Below are 22,821 nucleotides of genomic sequence, written 5' to 3' on the forward strand. Positions count from 1 at the left end.
GCAGCAGTGCTGACTCAGGCAGATCTCCCGCTGATGTCAGTGGGAATTGCACCTGAACGAGCTCTCTGGAGCTGATACAGAGCTCGCTGTGCTGAGCTCCACTGACAGGAGAACATGTGGTTATAGTTTAACAATACCAACTGTAATGGAGATGAGAAGGAAACTTTATAGCATTTCTGGCTTGCTGCTCTTTTATAACTATCAAAAACACTTAAATGATCTGTACACGTCTGCTCTGTAACAGCTTTTCCAGCTTCAAGTGAACATTAAGAAACTGCTCCAAAGTTAGGTCCTACCTAAGCAAGAGTTTATCTGTTGATATAAAAACATGGACAGCAGAAAGACTACATATAAAGCCTAAAATAAAACTTCATGATTTCCCTACAGATTGTACTACATTGTCTCTGGGTGAGAATGCAGGGATTTCAACACATCCCCAAGTGGTTCAATGTGAGGCACAAATAAAGCCTTTGTAGAACAGACTCTGTCAGCCCAGTAGCAGGATATGTGTGACAGCTGCTACATCAAAGCACAGCAGCTTCTCAAATTTGCCTCCAAATGTAGATGTAACAAAATTACAGTTTCACTAAGTGTAAAAGCTGAGTGTGTTACAGCATCTGTGAATTGTGATCACCAGAGCAGCACCTCCAGGGGGATCAATCAATTCCCCAACCTCACATGAGTTGCAGAAGGCTGAAGAATGGGAAGGGAGAAAGTAAGAAGAGAAGCTATGATACATGTTCCCACAAATCTTAAACACAGTTACAATAAAGGGATTCTGAAGTATCACTAATTCCTAGGAATGGGCCACATTAGAGAACCAAATGCAGAGCAGGTAAAATATTTCCTTTTGCAACCCACTAATTAGCATGCACCCAACACAGGGGTTGCAATTTGATTGCAGCTCCCAGGCACGTGCCCTTTTCCTTCAAATACTACCAATAAACTCCTGTGTTTTGCATTACAGAGCTTCTGCTGCCCTCAGTTTGTCAGCCAGGGGAACACTGGGTGTGAGATTAGCTCAGCTGGTCAGAGCAGGGCATAAAAGGCTGTGGGTTTGATCCCCTTATGGACCATCCACTTGAGAGCCAGACTCAATGATCCTTGTGGGTCCTTCCAACACAGAATATTCTGTGATTCTGAAATTCACTTCCACATCATGTCTTGAGAAACTGCACTCCTTTTGCTCAGGCACAGGGACACAGTGAATGCTGAAACCTATCACATGGATTTTCTGTATTTTCATGTGATGAAAGGCAGTGGCTGGGAATTGAAAATATGAAGGCCAGGAAAATCTCACTCCAAATCTCCAAGTAGTGCAGCTTTATAGTAAGTGATCACCCTCACTGTCAGATATTGCCAAGAGTGGACCTCTGAGTAGGGATCTTCCTGCATTTAGATGGCCAGGATAGAGATTCTGAGAAGTTTCAACTGATTTGGTTGAAGAAATGTAACAACTTTGTGTTTGACCCCTGATTTGGGCAAAAGCCAATGCGTGGCCACCTTATAAATCAATTCCCTCCTGAAGCAGATAGTGAACAACATCTGCATTCCAGTGAAGGGAGCCTGGAGAACCAAAGTGAGGGACCCAGCACCCAGGCTGGAGCTCACTGGCAGAGAGGAGACTCTTCCTGGTGCCCTTTGTGAGGAGATTCTCTGACCACTTGTTTAGCCTCAATGCCTGATCCATCCTTACCTGTACTCCATGTTTCCAATAAACCCTCCTGGAAGAGAATCCACTCCCACAGGGATGCTTAGGAAGAACCTGAAATATCATTAATATTCTCCATGCTGCAGTCTCATTACAAGGCTCTGCAGACCAAGAAAAATGCATCAAACAGACTTTGGTCACCAAAAACATGACCCTAATACCATATGAAGGAGTGTATCTACCATCCACAGAATCACATGTAACTAGGAAACAGTAAAATAATAAAATAGTCATTCCTGTAGAGCTATAATGCCTCAGAAGACACTAACTGTTAGAAAAAATATTTGAAAGGTGAAATAAGGAAGTTTGCTATAGAGAAATCATCACAGAAGGGGCATCAACTAAAATTCCAAAACAACTGTAAAGCAACAAGGTCAATTAACATACAGGGGCACCACTAATTTATCTTACAATATCAATTCCCCCTTTACTGTAACATTAAAAAGCTGTTGGTCTGGGTCAAGTGTAAGAACAGTTGTGTCCCTGCAGTTATTCAAAGGAACATGAAGTCTGTAGTTACACACAGCAGAACACTAATTTTAGGGAATGCTTACCTAACATGGACCTTGGTGCTACCAGAACTGCCATTCCTGAACAGCTACTTGCTTATGACAGATTACTTGACACACCTTTATTCTGCCTTTTGTGTGAGTATTATACTTTTATAGCTCCTTCTTCCAATGTACCTACTGAGACAAAAGGTTTGTATGAAATATAGCAATCAGGAAAAGTAAGAAATGTGGATCACTGCTGTAGTTTCTTCCCCTTTGTAAGATTAAAGGAAGGAATGCAGTATGTACCTCTCACCTTAAGTGAAATCAAGTCCAAAATAATTCCATGCTGAAACTTACAGTTAAACCCAGACAATCAAATATTAGTTATTTAACTTCTGAGATCCCTGTGTTACCTTGTCCTTGTTGCTTCCACTCTTGCTTGTGTTTTTGTATGTCACATTTCTCCTGTCCAGCTGGAACTGCAATTCTGTTCCTGGGGTGACTGACAGCAGGGCAGCCATCTGTGGGGCAGCGCTTTTGCCTGGATCATCAGTGCACAGCAGTCAGTCTCCAACCTGCCTCAAAAGCACCAAGTCCCAAAGCACAGCTTGGCACAGAAGTGAGGCTTTGTTCAGGATGGTGTTGAAAGCAAGAGCATGTCCATACTCAGGGTGAGTGGGATAAATCCAGACTGGGACAGGTCACTGCCTGCCATGTCTCTCACACAGGAGCCTACAGCAGCAATCCCACAGAAGAGCCAAACAGAAACATTTGCAAAGCTGCACAAGGAACTGAACTTCAGCTCTGGGCTAAGAGCAGTTTTAGCACTTCATCAAAGGAGATGGGAGTTTTACTTTGGACAGTAGACTTTATTAGAAATTTTCTCCTCATTCATCAGTAAATTCACATTAAAATATGCTGAAGGCAGCTCAGTCTAAACATTTGACATTCTGCCCTAACAACAACTTCCAGTTTAAAAACTAGATTACTGATTCAGGCAGATAACTTGAAACATGTAAGAAACACAAACAGAAAGCAGCATCTTAAAAAAAAAGGGATGAGCCTGAAAAACTGATACATTTGAGATGGAGCTGGGGAAAAAACCAGAATCAGTCACCCCAAGATGGGAAACAATTAAATGAGAACTCCAGACGCTAAACAGATAAATAAACATTATAACCACACATACATTAAAAAGAAAACAAAGTACTTAGAGTTCATACCACATAAAAATTATAAATTTGTTTAAAAAAAAAGTGACAAGCTTCCTAAAATATGAATATCCTAAATTCTTGGGACAATGAACAATTTGTTATAAACTGCAGAACTTTGGAGGGACTAGATTTGGTCTTGAAAACAATGAACTGCACCTTACTGTTACCAAGTCCAGAAACTGATCTGACACATAAACCATTTGTTTCCTCTCATGTTTTAAAACCACATTCTCTTCTTTTAGACAATAATCTGCTTTTTTTAAACATTAGAGCTTTTAGATATTATAGGCCTAATTAGGTTGAGCACTGAACATGCAGAACTCTCAACAACTCTGCATACCAAGGTTAAAATTTTTTTTCAAGAGTTACTGTCAAGACTTTTCCTTTGCTAATTTTTTTTTTTTGTTTTTACTGGAGTAAAGTGTAGGAGAGAGAACAAAAAATGAAAATCATAATATTGAAAAATGGTCTGCCTGCAGGACACTGAATCTTGCAGGTCAGATTTTCTATTGGCATTTACCAGAAGCAACAAAGAAAAACCAATCAGTGTATGAGAGATGAGAATTATAGCCTTCAGGACTGTAAACACAAAAGGCAACAGGTAACACATGAACCTCAATCAAATCAATGTTTTCACATTCTTTAGTAGTCCCCCACAGTGATCTGCTTTCACTGGTTCAGAAAAAAATACATATATTAAAAATTAAATAACACTTCAGTGTCCATCACAAAGATTTATATTTTGCTGTAAACAATTTTCTGCCATTTGCATTGATGAAGTCCAATGTGAGGCCAGAGGGTTCTAGATTTCTTATTGGTACTGTAAATAATTTTTCAGAGACAGAGGCAAAGGTAGAATTTCTATGTCATGCAGGCGGTCTCTGCCAAGAGCAAAACGAATTGATCTTCGGCACAAGTCCATTAAAGGCAGGGGTTCCGCTGCAAAAACAGGAGAAAGAAAAGAAAACAAAGAGTTAATTTTTCAGCATCTCCATCTACAGACAATGTTTTGCTTATTAACAGAGATTCTGTATTCTGTTGTCAGTCACAAAGATAGCAATGGTATTGGGAAAACCTTTGTATCTTGAGGCAATTAAGATAATCAGTAGAAGTCAAGGCAGAATTTTCTACATTTCACCATAGTCAAGGGCTGCAAAGTTTCACACTGAGCTTCTTTATCTGTGAGGTTTAAATCAATAATGCCAAACCACTCTTCAGGCTGCTCTACCAAGTACAAGAAGTTACTACATTTCCAGATCTCAAACAAGACAGGGAGTTTTTACTGTGTTTATAACACAACATTCATCATTTTGTGTTAACATGAACTACACTGGCAACTTCTGACCTTTACATCCCAGCTCCTTCTGCATCTTAGGAACTGGAAATGGCACTTAGGGCTAACCAAACTTCTCAGCCAAAAGTGCTTTTCCTGCAACACTCTCTTAGCCTTTCTTTCTAGGAAGTCCTTTGGAAGAAAAAACTAAACAAAACACCCTCCAAAATCTAGAGGAAACATAACCTTTTCCTCTGTGAATAAATCAGTGGAGGAGGATTTGGCTGACTGGAAGGCAGAGTGTGTGTTGCCATATGTATGCACACAAACACCCCCAAAATATATAAACAACATCTTCAGATGTTTTAAGTTTAATTTAATCAAAGCGAATTAAGTATCTGCCAGAAATGCCTCGCTGATAGCTTGGAGACCCAAACTCTGATCCCCAGCATCTCAAACCATCTCAGTCCTATATCCCATCCTGGCCTGCAAAGCTAGCACAGAATTGCAGGAACATCATAAAATTTCCACCTCATAGTAGCAAGAATCATCTCTGTGACGGCAGTTTTGGCAATGGAAATCCTTCTGCCACAGGAGCTGGAATAAAGCTGTGAAGTCCTGTACCAGTTACTGCTATCGTTAAGAATTCCAACCAGATGGATTTTGTGCACATGCTGGCTTAAATGGGTAAGAACTTAAAAGATTACAGGAAACTTTTCTTCTTTACATGATAACCTTAAAAATCTTACTAGCACTTTCAAATGGAGGGGAAAGAAGTATTGTGCCTATATTGCAATTATAACATTTTATAAACTTGACAGATTTCTTACAAGTGCTCAACACTGTACAGCACTCCGTGGTTTTATCCAGATCTGTTGTATGAGCCATGTGTAGATTTACACACAATGCCTAGAGGAAGGTGTCCCCTCATGGCAGGGGATGGAACCAATGACCTTTAAGGTCCCTTTTAGGGACCATTTCATGACTTTATTCTATAATCCTGTGTTAATCCATCAATCTGTTAGCTAATACTTTTAAAACTGCTTGGAACAAAAATCATTACAAAGCACAAAATACCCAGTTAAGGACTGGATTTATATGCTAAAATTGTCTGCTCTGGTGACACACCACCGACTTAATGGATTTTCCATCATTTATCCCAACATCACATTTGATTTGTGTCGCCCACAGTTCACTATGATATTTCCCCAAAGTGGCTGCAAAAAAGCTTAGAAAGCATTCTGAAAGACTAAAAGGTTTTTTAGCTTATAACCACTTCAGTGACTTGATATGGAGTCTACTTCTTGACAATACACCTCATTGATAATTTTACCTATTAAAAATTACACAATAAGAGCCCTCACATTCCATTAATAGAGCAACATTTTCTCTGCACAGGTGATCTTGGTTTTCATTTTTTCCACAGCAGAATTATGGATGTTAAATCTTAAGGGATAAAGCTGTGAAATTCATTAACCAGGATTAATAAGCAGGAACAAAAATAGCTCATGAGTTCTGGGACACAGAATACAACACATCTTACAAGCCTTACACCATAAACAACAATTTTCTGAGTATCTTCCCACAATCTCTGAGGTCCCATTAGGAAGATATAAAATGAGCATGAGGAGTGTTTAAAGCCATTAACTGACCATGTGGTCTCTCTTTTTTTTCCTAGACAAAGGAATATGTAAAATGTAACCATCTGTGCAGCCAGGCACAGTGTTAATCCCAAACTTCAAAACACAATTTAAGGAAAGGTTAAATTATTTTTCAAGCTTGAAATGCTAAATGAATGTCTCCTGTCTCACTTCTACAGGGAATTTTCAAATGCTGAAGAAAATGCCCTCAAGTGTTTGCAACAGCTGCTAAATTGCACATACTAAATGTGTTTTTGCAACTTGAAAATTGAACTATGTTCTTTTTATTCTACCCAACAGCAGTTCAAACCTACAACAAATTCAGAACAGGTTAGTCCTACAATACTAAATAAAAATTATGTTTTCTGGGGTGCTGCCTGTAAGAACTTGAGAAAAAATTGTAATAATAGCATTTTAAGTTAAAAGTGTTTGTAGCTGTGCATAGTCCTAAATGAATAAAAATAAATTCAGAAAAAGAAATAATCTTAGTTTTGAAACAGTTTATGGGACAAAGGTAGAACTCTTAAAATTAAAGACTGGTAGTTTACAGGCAGCCTGACTTGACAGAACTATTATAAACCACTTGGTGTGTACCTTAATGCTGGCACTCCCCTTCCACCACATCTCACATTTTCACTACGTATTTCACAAAGCACGAATCAAAGTGCCAGAGTAACTCAGTCCTTGCAGAGGGGAAAGGACGGGCTCAACCTGAGGATGTTGCCATGCCAGCTGAAACACACACACAGACTCAGTGCACCCAAAACACTCCACAGCACTTTCAAATGTTCAAAGCACACTTCCAAAATGCTGTTTTCATTTGAGATCATAGAAATACTGCTGAGAACAGTCTGATAATGCAAGAGATGGGAAGATGAATACTCTAAAGACACATCATTAGCTTTAACTTGGCTACAGAAAAAGCCTTTCCTTCACACCTTTAAATATTTACCTTTGAAAAACTTTAAAATTCAGGGATATTAACTGTTTCTCAGAACATACCACTAATTCTAATGCATATTAGGTGTACCAAGAGTTGTATTTTTAAAACAACCCCCAATGGATTGGAACTGAAACATTCAAGGCCCCCAGAAGAACCTGAACTAACAATTTTTCCAAAGTTATGTGAACTCAAATAAAGTCCTTGCCATTAGAAAAAAAAAAAAAAAAAAAAAAAAAGAGGAATGAATTGTTGAGCTGGAATGCAAAACTGCAAAGAAAACATGATTCACAAGAATGGCTCTTTGTACTAAATTCCCAACCAGGCTAAGAAACCCAAGGTGAGACACTCCAGGGCAGGGGAGCAAGCTCCGCACAGGAAACCCAGCGCTTCCTCTGGGCTGCAGCAGCATCCAGAGAGAAACTGCAGCCCTGGGAAACCCCTGCACCTTCCTGAACACCCTGCACCCAATCACCTCCTCATCCAAGGTTTGCTCTGAGACCCCCTCACCCAAAGGCAGCTCCCCATGTCTGCCACATTACTGGAAAGTACTTCTCAAGAGAAGAAAAAATGAATTTTAAAATACTGCTTAATTGACATGTACGAGTTTAATTCCTGTGTCTCCCCTTTTGGCACCAGTGGTTTAAAAACGGCCCATTTGCAAACCCACCTTTCCAGACACACCAGTCACACCCAGGGGGACACGGTGGCAGCACAGCCACAGCCACTCCTCTTACCCAGAGCTGCACTTCACCAAGAGGGCCACAATACAGCTTAAATGGCAATTTAACATAGTAGCTAATAACTTAAAAATAGCTTAAATATAGGTTTGGTTAATTACATTAATTAAAACAGCTATTGGGTAACTGTTGATTCAGGTATTGATTCAGCTGTTAATAACACAAAATAACTCTGTTATTATACACATAGATATAGTCATTCTAGTGGTGTCACTGCTGGGTTAAGGACAAAGGCAAAGAAACGTTTGTAACCAGACACAACCCCGCTCTTGGGAGCATTCTTCCAGTGCACATACATTTTTGAGAGCAATTTGCACATCATTACCAGCTGAAAAGTTCATTTAGTTTTGGCAACCTGTAGTTATTTAACAATCTGGCACTCGAGCAAGGCTGCCTCCTCTCTGCAAACAGGCTTTTGTAGAGGAGATAAAGTCATCGAGCAGCTGATAACAGTAAATGTTATTAACTGCAATGCTACATGCGGCTCACACAAAAGAGCAGCTCTTAGCAGACAACACTTATTTGCCAAATGACAATACTATTTTTTGAAATAAATTTGTAAAGCTCTAACAGCACCTCATGTTCGTGGCTTTCATTTATCTATAAAGAACGTATTTTTATCTCGTGTTATAAAAACAGAGATGACTGGGAGAGGGAACCACAATCAGCAAAATTAAAGCTGAGTGAAAGACAAAGGAAGTTTTCATAAGAACTGATATCACCAGAACTTAAGAATTTATTTATTTTTAGTTATTTTAGATACATACCTAAGACACTGAGCTAGCTACCTTATATAGTTTTGACCTTAAACTTCTTAAAAAACACTTAAATTCAGCAATCCATGTTAATGTTAACAATTGCTGAAAGGCACTTTTAAAGTCAGATTTAAAAAATAAAACCAAAAACCAACAAAAACCCCAGTATTAGGAGACAGAGATATGATTGCATATCATTAAATAAGTGAGGGACATCTCCCCAGTCCTAACTTTGCTTTTATCAAAAATGGATGGAGCCAGCTCATTAAGGAGCTGAAGCCACAGAGCCTCCAGAAGGGGAACGAGAAGTCTTGCAGAAGTGCTGCATGCCTGGTGCACAGAGAGGAGCCTGGGAAGGAGGGAAAAGCAGGATGCCACTGCTCCTATCCTGATGCCACTGCATGTTAAACCTGGTGTCATGGTTTAACATGGCCAAATGCCAGGCACCCACAAAAGTCATTGCTCATCCTCTTCTGCTACAGCTGAGCCTTCCCTGTCTACCAAAACGCAGGCTGTGCTGAATCAACACACCTGGGCACAAGGTTTTCTTTATTTTCTGTACTTTCTGGCTATTGCCCTGTTCTCCTTCCTGCCCCCTAGTCTTCACCTCTCTAAGTCAGCAGCACTCCAGCTCTGCCCAGCACTGCCTTTCATTGCTCCATTCTCACCTCATGCTTTGCCAAGATCAGTGAGCATCATGACCTTCAGAGGGATGGTGTCCCCAGAGACTGATCCCTCGCCATGGAGTGGGCTCCAAGATGGACACAAAGTCTTACACTGGGGCCTGGTGGGACTTCCACATCCAGAAAGTGGGAAGGGAAAGCTTCTCCATGGCTGATGTCTCCCTGCGCTGAGGGATAATCCTTGTCCCCTACCAGGGCACACAAGTGCCCACTGTACAGACTGCAGCATGCTTTTCTTAAATTCTTTTTCCTCAATTTTCATCCTCCTCCAGCTATTAAGACACCTGCTAAGAGATAATGTGGCCAAGTGCTTCCATTAGGTGATTTAGAGTATGCAGAAATTTGTAACTACCATTTAATTATCGCACACAATAAGCACACAAATACATGTAATCCAGGAGTTTTCCTTCCAACCTTTGTGTCAAAGCCTAATTATTGTTTTAATTTTACACAGTACAGGCCAAATTCTTTCCAACACATAATAGGGTACATAAATACACCCCTTGTGACATATTTATGGCTTCCCTGATGCAACTGATGGAAAATTTGAGTTGTGTTCCTCGAATGGCACAATCTAGAGAGAGGAAATTGCAAATAATACATTAAAGAACACAGGCTATGACCAGCCATAAAAAATGCTAATAAATCTCCTAACAGCAATGGAAACTCGGACAAAGGATAACACTTATCTATTTTCCCCACAGAAGTCTTTAAGCTCTGCAGCCTAAACCACTGAAGCACCTTAGAAATCCCATTTAAATCACGGTCCAGGCGATCCAGAGCAATGACCTCTCTGAAGAATTCTGCAATCCCAGAGGGCACGGTGTGATTTTCAGGAGAGCATTGACATTTTCCCCCAAGTCACAGGTTTATCCATCCCCCTGCCTCCCTCGGGCAGCCCCTTCCCAGCAGCTGCAGCTTTAGCAGTGTGTTCCAAAGCTCCCGGGTGGCAGATGGGAGATTCCGTGTTATCAGGCACGGCTGATAAGGAGACACTGTCTCCAGCAGCTGTCTGCCAGCACAAATAAAGCTTTGTGCTGTCCACACCAGCCCTTGCTTTTAGCGGGCACCGTGGGGAAGGTGAAATACACAAAACAACACAAACACCGGCCTTGTAGCTGAGCTCACCTGCATCCCACAAAAATTCGGCACTTGAAATTTAATATGTTAAAGGGAGAAAGGAAGGCAAGAAAGCTTGAACAGAGGGAAGGACTCAAGGGTAACCCTCCCCCCCAGTCCTCCTCTGCATACCTTGGGCTGGGAAGGGAGAATTGGTTTACAGGTTTATCTTTTAAGTGTTAAATGCAGTTAAGGGCAGTTCAAAACTTGAATCAAGCAGCATTTAACAGAATTAAGATGAAAAAGCAGCAGTGAACAAGCAGATATTCTGCAACATCATTCCTTTCCAGTTAATGCTCTCCAGCTGTGCTTTCTTGAGAGGAAATGGTTGAAAAGCAGAACAGAATGAAAACAACCAAAACCGACCCCCAAAGCCAGTGGCTGTTGCATACAAGTAGAGATATTATAAAAAAAGGCCTTATAAAATCAAGCCTTGCTGTGCTAAATTACCAGCCAGCCTGTTACTTCTTCTAAGTGCAACTAGCTAACTTCCCATGTGAAATATCATAGCAGTGAAAGCAGTTAATACAAGCTATTCCAGTGAGAGAACCGTTTACACCTGTAATAACAAAAGATCTGTCCCCTGAGAATCTACAAAAGAAAAATGTAAACATCTGAGTAAAACAAAAAGTCTTAGCATGTACACACAAAACACCTTTTAACCAATGAATTAAGTGGCAAGAAAACTACTAGCCAATCAAAGTTAAACACAAGCTCTGTAAAAACTATATAAAAATAAGTTATGTGAATAAAAAATAAGCTTTTCTACACAAAGAAACTGAGTCTTGTCTGCTTATTACTGCAACAAGTGGCCTCTTGTTATGGGTTGGATAAAGAATCTGTCCTTTAAGCACAAATACACAGCTCCATGCAATGTCTTTTTTGCAATTCAGAGCTTGAAATCTCCTGGGATGTAGACATACAAGACTCAGACAACTGATCCTGACTCAGGAACACCAGAACCTAAATTCAATTAATTCAACACAGGCTTAAAATTCTCTCCTAAAGATTTCAATTTAGTAGGCTTGAACATAGGCCTAAACATTTATCATATTGGCTATAGGAGTGTTCTTAGAAAAGAAATTTTTGTCTGTGTACATTTGTAGGAAAGCTGTATTTATAGTCATACACATTATACCTGCAGCAACCCCTCTGAGAAGCTCCTTGTGGTCTCTAATAGTTCTTACCCTCTAGGCAGGTTTATGATCCACCCAGAAGAGGGCCCTGACCCACCACATTTCCTGTGAAGAACAGGCACAGTACAAAGTCTGGCTCTGACCAAATCTACACGCACAGCTTACTGTGGAAACTCATCTGAAAATCTTCTTTTCTGAATTACAACTTCTAATTTAAATGTACATATGCATCATAATAATCAAATTTCCACCACCAAAATCAAGGGTATAACTCTTATTTTAAAACCTTTTACTACACTATTTCTACAGTTTAGATTACTAAATTGTACTGCTGTATCTGATTCAGAAACTGCAAAATAATCAGATAATAAGGAATTTTAACAGGAAACAAGTGGCTTTTTAAAAAAATGCAGCAAAATTGTGTAATATTTTTTCCCCATATCTCAATAAATTTGCATGGTGACAAAAAGCATAAGCAAAACCAGTGGCCACTTCCCTTCGGAAAGAGAGAGGACACATGAATTCATTCCCTATGTGCATCAGGAAAATGCAAATAAGGAGGATGGGCTAGAAAGATTTCCTTTCTGGCCTTGATTTGTTTGCTCTTCTCCTCCCCTCAGATATTTCCACATTTCAAGCTTTGCTCTTGAACACAATGTGAAGGTAAATTGGGACAGTTGCTTCAGTGATGATTTAAATGTTCTGTTCTAGCAAAGACACCAACAATTAATAGACACTCTTTAAAACCAACAAACAAAACCATGTGCTTGACATCAGAGATGAGCCTAAGGCTCCTTGGCTCCTCCCTGATCAACCTTCCCCAAATTTACCACACTGAGAATGAAGATTTGGCACTGATTAATCTGTAATGTATACTTTATAGCTTTTAATCTCAGAAATACATTTATCACTATTAAATTCAGTTTGTGTGCCAGCCCATAAAGAGGGGAGTTAAAATATATCAAGGTGAGAGAAGATTAAAGCTTGGATGAGAATTTCACTGAGTAGATGCACTGGAGTTCAAAGACAATGTTGTTCAGGGGTTATGGACAGATTTATAGAAAAAGTAATAACAGAAAAAGTTGAAGGAAAGTTCAAGATTCAAGGACAAACCACTGCAGACAACTATTGCAACAGGCACCTGCACACTGTGAGCAACATCTTTACTGAAATATGCTGAAACAATTCCCTGCATTTTATCTCTTCATGAGATGTGCTTCATAAATGGGCATATAAAATAGCACACACAGGAACACCCCTGTAACTGCCTTTATGGCTGTGAACAAGTCATTGCTCAGAAAAGGGGGGCAGGAAGTCAAAGATATTTTTGGTGAACCTCTTATAATTCCTTTAATTCATTTACACATTTCTGCCTTAATAGCATGACAGCAGATGAGGAGATTTCTTGGTGGGAAACCTAATCATACTGATTAAAATATCCTAAAATTCAAACTTGTACATTTTCACAGCTGTTCTTAAACACATTTTTTTTTTTTTTTTGGGTTAGCTAATCAAGGATGAGAGGGGGAGAGGGAAAAGGGAAGAGAATGAATGAGAAGCATGCAAAAAACCAAAATGTTGGCACTATGCGCTGAACCCAGTGGGTCCCTGGTTGCCTGACTGCCCCTGTGCCCTTCTCCCATTTGCCTCTTTTTCACCTGTTGCATTTTGTGTGATATATTCATTGTGTGTGACAGTGAAGTACACCCTGTCACCTTTTCTTGTACTGTGCCCAGCATGCTGGAGCCTCAGCACAATTTCTCCACCCTACCACACTGAGATAACAGAAATAACACACCCTCATTCAACATTTCCACTGCTTACAGCTCCTTTCTCAGCTAGAACCTCTCACAATAGTTTCCTGTGTGCCTGTTTAGTATTACACCAAGTTGTTTACCCTAGTTAGCAATTAAATTGATTCAAAGCATCTTTTGCACCACACTTTAAAGTCTCACCATATTGACAGGGTAACAGAACTGATGACTCACCTACTTATATTAGTACAGATTGTGCTGAGCTGTTTAAGACAATTAATATTTGACTACATTCCTCATATCATTGTTACATGACATTTTCTCAACTACTTCAATTTAAATTACCCAGAGGCTCCAACATATGCAGATTTTCTCAAACCAAGCGAAAAAATTACAGCAGCATGTCATTTAAATTTTAATGCAGTTGTATACAAGCTAATGATCTCTAGTGGAGATTTACAAACAATAGACCTGACTCATCACTTTATTATTCTAGTTTTGGTATTAACAGAATTACATTGGAATAAATCTGGAGCCATGAAGTTGCAATTAAGCTCAATATAATGAATTTGATCCCATTAGTTTAGTACCATTTATATTCTGGACTTGTTGAAAGTGATTTTTTTTTTCTTAAGCACCATAATCTTCACCAACAGTAAATGGGTGCTGGAGATGATCTGAATTATTTTCATACTGAATTTAAGATTCATCATTGTTCCTGGCATGCAAACACAGCTGATGCTCTCTGAACACATTTCTAAAGCATTCAGTTTGAACACAAATACACTCTCATAACAGAGCACGCAGGGCTGTCTCCACTAACCATTGTGCAGTTCTTCTCAAAAACAAACTCTTGTTACCATCTTTCAACTCTGGCAAAGTTCTGTCTGAAATATCACACCCCTCTGCCCCACCTCCAAGCAGCACTCCTGCCATGTCATCTTACAAACCCATTCTCTGAGAAATATGAGTGTGGAAAGAGGATTTCCATATTATGCACTCTACAGCCACCGTATGAGATGTGTTATCAGCTCCCAAGCCTCTGAAGCACCAGCACAAATCCAGTGATGGGATGGGAGAGTTGAGAGGGTAGGTGGGCTACAGAGTGGTTTGCCCACTGAAGTGACTTTTCCTGTTCCTAGGCATGTAGGGTAGGGGGTTATAGCATGAAGACAAACATTAAAACTCACAGAAACGTCCCCTGGAATTTCACACAGGATTCCTAGAATCTGATAGCTAACTCGAGTTTTCCACTCACTGAATTTCTTCACCTCTAGGGCAGCATCACTGAGCAAAACTTTCCTGTACTTGGCCCTTCTGGGTACCTGGACAGCAGGAGCCTCTCTGAGCTGCCTTCCCTGGCCAGGACAGCTGAAAGGGGGGTGGCAGCTGGGATGGACCTGCTGCCATTCTCCAGCCATCCTTCAGCCTGCTCCTATACATTGCTTAATATACTTTGAGAACTCAGCCTGCAGGGTAATACCACTCACACCTTCTCCCTGTCCTCTGCAGCCCACCAGATCCAGCCAACATTTCCTTGGGATCTCCCAAACTCTGCACTATGACCCTCCCTCCCCCAGGGGTGCTCACTTGTTGTTCCAATGAATTTAGGCACAAAGGGGAGGGCAAGGAATGGCCAGGGGGACATTAACCCCAGCCCTCTCCTCCTCACACATCTCCCAGCTTCACACTTGGGCCTTCTGTCCCCACTTGTGGCTTTAGGGCCACCATCTATACAGGACCCCCAGATGTAAGAGCAGGAGGAAAGAGGAGAAAGCCAGGAACAGCTGAAGCCCTGAGTGCTGTGGCTGCGCTCTGGGGTTATTGCTTCTCACTGATTCATTCAGCAAACACACCCTGTCCATAAACAGCCTGTTCCAGCTCGCTCTGCCCCAGCTGCCAGCTGGCAGCAGATGCACAGGTGTAAATGAAAGCATCATTTGGCCTGCAGGAAAGCTATTATGAACAAAGATTTATCTAGAATTTCAGGTCCCAAAGTCAATCTGTGAGGCTGGCAATTAAAAAAGGCATCTGGGAACAACAAAGCAAAGCTGAGCAATTCACCCACCTCTTTCATGTACTTGCACACCTGATTTCTTTAGGAAAGGGAATCTCATCCACCCACTAATACAGCTGATAGCAAATAAAAAACTAAAATGAAAGAAACTGAATATGTATGAAAAACCTTATCACAGTTTCTACATGTTTGTGTTTTCACATTCCTGAAGGCATTCAGGCAGGAGCTGGAGGCACTCAGCTCACTATTAACACGTGTGTGTGATAAATATCACAGAAAAAACCCCATTTCTAGAATTCAACCTGAGCAGATGTGCAATAATTTCTTAATACAAAATATAAACTCTTTTCAACATTGTTTTATGTCCAATAGGGTTTATTTTATGATCTGTGCATTGGTAAATAGGCAGGTAACAGTCTTCTACAGTGAGTTAATGCAAGCCCATACTGAGGTCCCACAATTAATGACTTTGTTCATTACAGTGCCAAGCAGACAGCACAGCTTACTGAACACAATGAGGCTATTTCCAGCCCCTACAACAGGGGTGGGGTTTTTACATTTTATTTACAGTTTAGAATATCAAATTTAAACTTACTGTGTAAGTTCTGCAATGGGAATAATAGTTCTGGGACTTCTGTTTTAGTTCTTTTTCAGGTACTGGAGTATCAATTTGATGCTAAATTTCCACTGTGTTTTAACAGATTGTGGACAGACTCCTTAACTATCAGCCTCATATTTTATCTTCTGACCTATTAGACCATTTGTCTTATTTTCTGTCTTATCAGCTGGCTCCTTCCCTATCTTCTCATCTCCTACTCTCAAACTGTGTCACTCAGTGAACTGGGGTTTAAAAAGAAAATGCCCTTCTACCTGTGGGTAGAAGGGAAACATCAGGAACAGAGTATTTTACTTGTTTTATGTAAAAATCTAGGTGATATGGGTGCAACAGATGAAATGCTAAATTATAAGCCTAAATTCTTTCAAATGGTACTTAGTCCAAAACACAACTCTCCCACTTCAGAATTGCAAAGAGCACAAAAGAAGGCTTCCCACAGAATTCCTTCTGCTCCCTGGCGACTCAGCCTTTCTGACTCTACAGCACTGTCAGCAAAGCCAAAGGGATTTTTGCCAGGGTAAATACTGCTAAATGGGGTCCCCCATCCATATATATTTCACTTTATCTCTGTTGCCAAGTCCTTTCTGATTGCCAAGTCAATCTGCCTGTAAGATTAACTGGATTTTTCTTCCCAAGTACTCAGAGTTTTGAGATAAACGCTGGCTCCTCGGGCACAGGAACATGTCCAGGCCATTCTGATGTCTTGGATATTTCTTAACTAATTAAGCTAATCATGTAGACAATGACTGAGCAAAAAGCTACACAGAGCTTTCCAAAACCATCCTTCTCAGGGGTGGGAACAGCCAACCAGAGCAGACTTCCTGGGGAGCATTCCAAACCCATCCTCTAAACCCATGGCATTAGTTGGTTGTTTACTTTGGATTTGCTTTTACCCCAGGAGGAGAGACCAAGACCTCGTGCTTGTTTTACATCTTATTCAACCATACAGAGAATCAAACCCACAACCCCAAAGCAGATGGCAGTCCAGCAGTAATGGGAGAAACAGGATGTATCCCACTTCCCAGAGTGCTGAGACCTGGTTTGCATCGCTTGTCCTTTCAAAAATCAGAAAAAAATTCTTCAATAAGAAGGACTAACACATCAAGGAAGCTGCTTTCCCCTTCAGAGCTGGGAGACAGCAGCAAAAACCAAAGGGGCACCAGAGGAAAGAACTGGGCTGACTTTATCCTTCCAAGCACCTTTCAGCTCAAGAGGTGATGAGGAAAGAAGGGCAGTGCCCATCCAAACACCTCCCTGGGAACTCAAAATGCAGCTCTGTGTGTGCTGCAGTGACAGAGGGGAGACCTGGAGCCCTCCACAGCCTGTCCCTCCTGCTTTCCTCTGCAGACATTCCCAGGGAGGCAGGACATGCTTCCTCCTGCTGACCCCCTGCCTGGGAAGGTGGAGAGAGCAGGAGACTCCTAATGGACAAAGACAAAAGCAAATTGGGAGTGGTCAGGACCACATCAGGAACAGTGTTAAAATGTGAATTAATAAAGGAAAAAAAAAAGTTTTCCTTTCTCTGTGCTTCTGTTCAGTGCATTGCTTTCATCATCTCCGCCTGACATATTTGAATGCTGATGTCATGAATTTCACATTCTGAATGAAATACTTTTATTATATATACTGTAATTTTATTTACTGACACCAAACCAGAATTCTGGGCTTTGGATATTTGGAATCTTGGTAGCAATTGAAATATGCATTTCATTGTCTCTCAGGTAACTTTCCAGATTAGTCAAAAGGGCAATGTTTTAAGTTTTTCCTTTTCTGAAGTATCTTCCAAAGACAAAAGCAGGATTGTATATTATTCCTCACTGCCTCTTCCTTGGTAGGTAACATCAATTAAAACTGACTTTCCAGGACGTTCGCCTCTTCAAAACAACAAAGCCAAATGACATTTCTTCAAAACTCCTGGACCCCTCTCCCATTCAGCTTTGAACAAGAACTCCTATGCCTGGACACAAACAAACTTCATAGAAAACAACTTGTATCACTGCCTGAGGGTCTCACAGGAAAGCAACACTCACCCTGCAGCAACAGGAGACCACAGCCCTTCCAAGCAGATTTCCAGTGTGGACCAGGACTGGGACATTGTGTTTGTAACCTTCCAGCACCATGTGAACACACTTCCAACAAAAACCATTTCAGGCACTTCTCTCTTAGAAGCATCCTATATTATTTTAGAAGCCAGTTGTGCATGATAATTTCATCAAATTCATGCCTAGGATGATCCATATGGATTTAGCAATTGCCACTGACAGAAAAGGTCTCAGAATTTTGCTGTTTCCAAACCTGTCTGTTCCTCTTCAGCTGTTGCTCAGTAGCCACAGCAGGACTGAATCTTTGCTTTCAATTATTCCCCAAGTATGCAAAGCTCAATTAATTTTATGTACGTTTCTCCTTATGGGCTTTACCCAGTTTTGGTGAAAGATCCAGCTTGTTGCCATGCTCTTGGCAGCAGGGATACATTTCCTCCCTGAGCTAAACTGTGCCACTTCCCACCAGAATTCCAACCATGCCCAGGACTTGTGGTTCCTCTTAGGACAAGTCCACCAGAGGGGGAAAGGAGAGGAATGGGAGAAGATTTATCAATGGTAACAAAATATTTAGAGAAAAAGTACTTCAGAGCAAGCCTACACAAATTTCTGTCTTCCCTAAGGTCCCAATGCCTGGAGACCCCTCAGGTGCTGATGGCTCCCTACAGACATTTCAGTGCTTTTCTAAATAGCTACTGCCTGTTTCCTTCCTGAAAACCCATTGCAGAGTTTGGCATTTGTTTTTCCACTGCCTATCCAGGCCAAAGCTGCAGTTCAGAGAAAATGAAGGCCAACATCAGCACGTAGACAGGTCAACCCCAAAATTATTTTTGGCTGACAGGTAGCAATGATGACACCTGCCATGCTTTGGCTTTCCTGTTTCCCCAAAGCACACCTCCTGGGCAGCATGGCCCTTTAGACACACCAGTATTACAACAAATACCCTGCTAATATACAGCTACACCCATTGCCATCCAGATGGAACATGTCCATAATGAATTTCCAACCCATTACTAAAACCTTAGTAATTAAATTTGAAAATTAAACTAATTATATGTGCATGCACAGAGTAATCTAGAGCCCATGAAGCAGGGGAGTTGAAAGAATGACAAAGAAAGCAAAAAGTAAGCAAAGCAGCAGCTCTCTGGAGCCTCCAGCTCTTCTGGGGATTCCTCTGTGCGAGCTGTGCTCTGCAGATCTAACATGGGGTATGGCCTTAACCCTGCAGAGCCTCACTACTACAGACTGCCCACTGGGAGCAGTCAGCCACGTTTTTGGGGAGCTCAGAAGAATGTAAAATTAAAAACTGTTAACTGAAATTTAAATGATGATTATTCCCCCACAGTGCTGTAAATTAATTTGCTTTTTTTGATGTAATAAATAGCATGACCCTCTGCACCTACCATTTGTGAGAATTTCAAACATCACAACCCTGAAGTGTATCTGATAAGGGCAAAATAGCACTGCTCATGCAAAGCCAGAACAGTTTAAATCTTATGCAGGTCTTTACCCCTGGGTTTCAGGAGCAGCAATTTAAATTTCTAGTTGCACCTCTGTGACTCTGTTTTCTCCAAGGAGAAAAAGGCCATTTCTTACCGCTCCTCTATGAACTGTGGGCAGTGCAGGGAGCCCCAGCCTGGCAGCAGTGCCAGCCACCCTGCTCAGCTCCTGCCCAGGAGCCCCAGGCAGCCTCCAGGTGAGAAGCCCAGGCTGCATTTTCCCAGGGATGTGGTCTGTGACGTAAATGAGGCTGCTCCCTAAGCCTGCCTTCTGAAAACACTCTCAGGAACCCAGATCTGCCACTTCCTCCTTGAAATCTTTCACTCTGGGAAGGAAAGAGAAAAAAACCCTAAGCTTCCCTAGCAGTAAACATCTGCCAAGAAATTTTAAGTGTTCCCATCCAAACCCTCCTCCTTTTTCTTAAGCTTTCCATTTCTTGCTCTATTATAAATCACTCTGGGGAAATACCACGGACTCTGAACATTTAAGAATGTTTCTAAGTGGTAAACCATCAGGTTTTACTAGACTCTTTAAAATAGTGTGGCCTATCTGCATAAACAAATAATACATTGCTTTTTCTACATTAATTATATGTTGCACAGACTAACAGCCATAGAGAGAGAAAGTTCAACCAGCCCTTATTATGGAAATAATAATTTGTTCTGAAACAGAACAAATATTGCAAGGGTTCATGAAAGCTTTGTGGAAGGCACCAAAACACTCTGCAGAGAATAGTTCACTTTCAGGAGCTAATTTAGTAGCCAAAGCGCCTGTCAAATTAATTTTTCAGAAGATTAATACTGTCTTCTTATTTTGGTTTATCATGACAAGCTGGAAAGAATCACAGTGGCTGTTCAGGCAGGCAGGAATGACATCGAAGCACTCTGGGTTTGGATGTGCCTGGCCTAATTCCATTATTAAACCACTCAGTCTTGAAGAGCAAAGCTAGACATCACTCATTCCACACAGTCAGACTTATGAGTCTGAAAAAAGAAAAATCTCATCCTTAAGCAGCTTTCAGCATATTTGAATAACAGTGACTGTGAAATACACTGAGAGCATAACAGATGGCTTGCTCTGAGACAGAGCAGCAAAACATGTCCAGGGGATGGACACACAAAGTGTCTCCCAGAGGTGAATTATGGAGCGTGACTCCAAGGCAAAGCCCAGCCATGTCTCCAGCTCCTTCCACTTCACAGCAAGGAGAAAAACAGCCTTCAACTTCCCTAATCCACCTTCCTGGTGCAGAACCATTAAACTGTATATGGGATATGACTGCATTACATTAGTACAGTTCTAATGTTCTGACACTTGTATGCAATATTACAACATTTAAATCTGATCTAAGATTGACTAAATTTAGCTCAGGAGGGGAGATTAAAAGAACTCACACCACAGAATTTGTTAAAATGAAAGCAGTAATGAGGAGATGATGGGACAGAAAAACATCAAATGTGGCAGCTCTCTGCATGAAGAACAACTGCTCAGGAAATACTACAAGTTTGGAAACAAAAGTGGTCCAAAATGAATACCAGAAATGAGCTGTGAAATAACCTCCTGAGCCAGACTATGGGAGTTTTATAATTTGGTACTTGTAGAATAGGAATGGAAGTGTGGAGATAAAAAAGATGCTAAAACTGTTCAGCCCAGAAAAACAAAGTCTTCAGGCAGATGAACAAAAGCCTTGAAAAAAAACAAAGTGAAAGGGTCACTGAGTTTACTGTGCTGCTACTGTAAGTAATGCAGCACACACTTTCATTACCTGATTGAGCCTCATCTTAGAGCATGCTGAGTTTCTTTCCCTTGTAACAAGTATTAGAGTAGCAAAAGGTCAGTTCCAACACCTAAAATAAACTGGGAATTGGAAAAGGGATAACTAAAAATTTTTATTTTCTATCCTCTTATTACTCCAACAGGCATGGAAAATGAAACACCGAATATACAGCTATAATCTAAAGAGAAATATTGTTTCCTACAGGACCTACAGGAAAGTTACTTTGCATTTTTGCAATAAACTTCTGGTTGCCTTCCATTCAAGGGCCATTTAAAATAAACTGGTTTTGAATAGATGGCTGAGGAATCCAATAAAACACACCTTTTTCATTAGTTTTTTAGTTTTATTTTTAAAATTGACTCCTGCTACACGATATACCCCCTATTACCATGGAGCAATGCAAAATGTGCCTTTCAAGCAGGCTCCACGTGGTGTTTGTGTTGGTTGGCAGCTCCCAGGCACGCTCTGGCTGCACCAGAGCAGGGGCGGGGCAGGGGACACAGGCGCACAGGACAAGGGACACAGGCTCACGGGGCAGGGGACACAGGCACACAGGGCAGGGGACACAGGCACACGGGGCAGGGACACAGGCACACAGGGCAGGGGACACAGGCACACGGGGCAGGGGACACAGGCGCACGGGACAAGGGACACAGGCACACGGGGCAGGGGACACAGGCACACGGGGCAGGGGACACAGGCACACGGGGCAGGGGACACAGGCGCACGGGACAAGGGACACAGGCGCACGGGACAAGGGACACAGGCGCATGGGGCAGGGGACACAGGCGCACGGGACAAGGGACACAGGCGCACGGGGCAGGGGACACAGGCGCACGGGGCAGGGGACACAGGCTCAAGGGACAGGGGACACAGGCACACGGGGCAGGTGGCTCTTCCTGCTGGCCACATCCGACTCCTGCTCCTGGAAGTCAGCCCCGCTGACTCTTAAGCTGATGGATGAGCGACTGCTGCCCAAATTAAAGCTTGTCACTGCCCGGCTCCAGACAGAGGGATAGTTCAAGGAAGGTGGGTCTCAGGTATAAGCTGTTTTTCCTCAGAAACTGCCTGGTTGGTTGAATAAAGCTGTAGCCTTTAGTTTAAATTAGTATTCAACTCAATTAATTTCGTTTAAGTTTTGTATGTACTACCTGTCTTCACATCAGAGCTCCAACTACCCCTTCTGTCCTTCCTGGAAGTGTTTTAGGCAGACAAAAAAGAGGGGAAAGCCCCTGTCCTCTCTGCACACAGTGGCACATGGGCACATTCAGAGTTGTGTCACTGGCTGAGGGAACTGCTAATTACAGAGCTTCTGAAATGGCTGGGTTTCAAGTTGATAATATGGTTAGAACTATTAGCGTCTTCCATTACCAGATGGGCTGGATAATGTGAAACATTTCCCAGGCTTGCTTAAAT

The 22,821-nt window shown here is 41.5% G+C and overlaps 1 protein-coding gene across 1 annotated transcript in view; it reads right to left on the bottom strand.

The window, feature by feature from the left end:
- Positions 1 to 3,053: 3,053 nt before the first annotated feature.
- SPSB4 (splA/ryanodine receptor domain and SOCS box containing 4) overlaps positions 3,054 to 22,821 on the bottom strand; it is an 84,400-nt gene continuing 64,632 nt past the window's right edge. Inside the window, exon 3 of the mRNA XM_063166784.1 lies at positions 3,054 to 4,358. Coding sequence (XP_063022854.1) covers positions 4,231 to 4,358 — 128 coding nt within the window. The 3' untranslated portion in view covers positions 3,054 to 4,230. The remainder of the gene's footprint in view (positions 4,359 to 22,821) is intronic.

Source organism: Melospiza melodia, chromosome 12 (assembly GCF_035770615.1).
Source record: "Melospiza melodia melodia isolate bMelMel2 chromosome 12, bMelMel2.pri, whole genome shotgun sequence".
Classification (NCBI taxonomy): Eukaryota; Metazoa; Chordata; class Aves; order Passeriformes; family Passerellidae; genus Melospiza; species Melospiza melodia.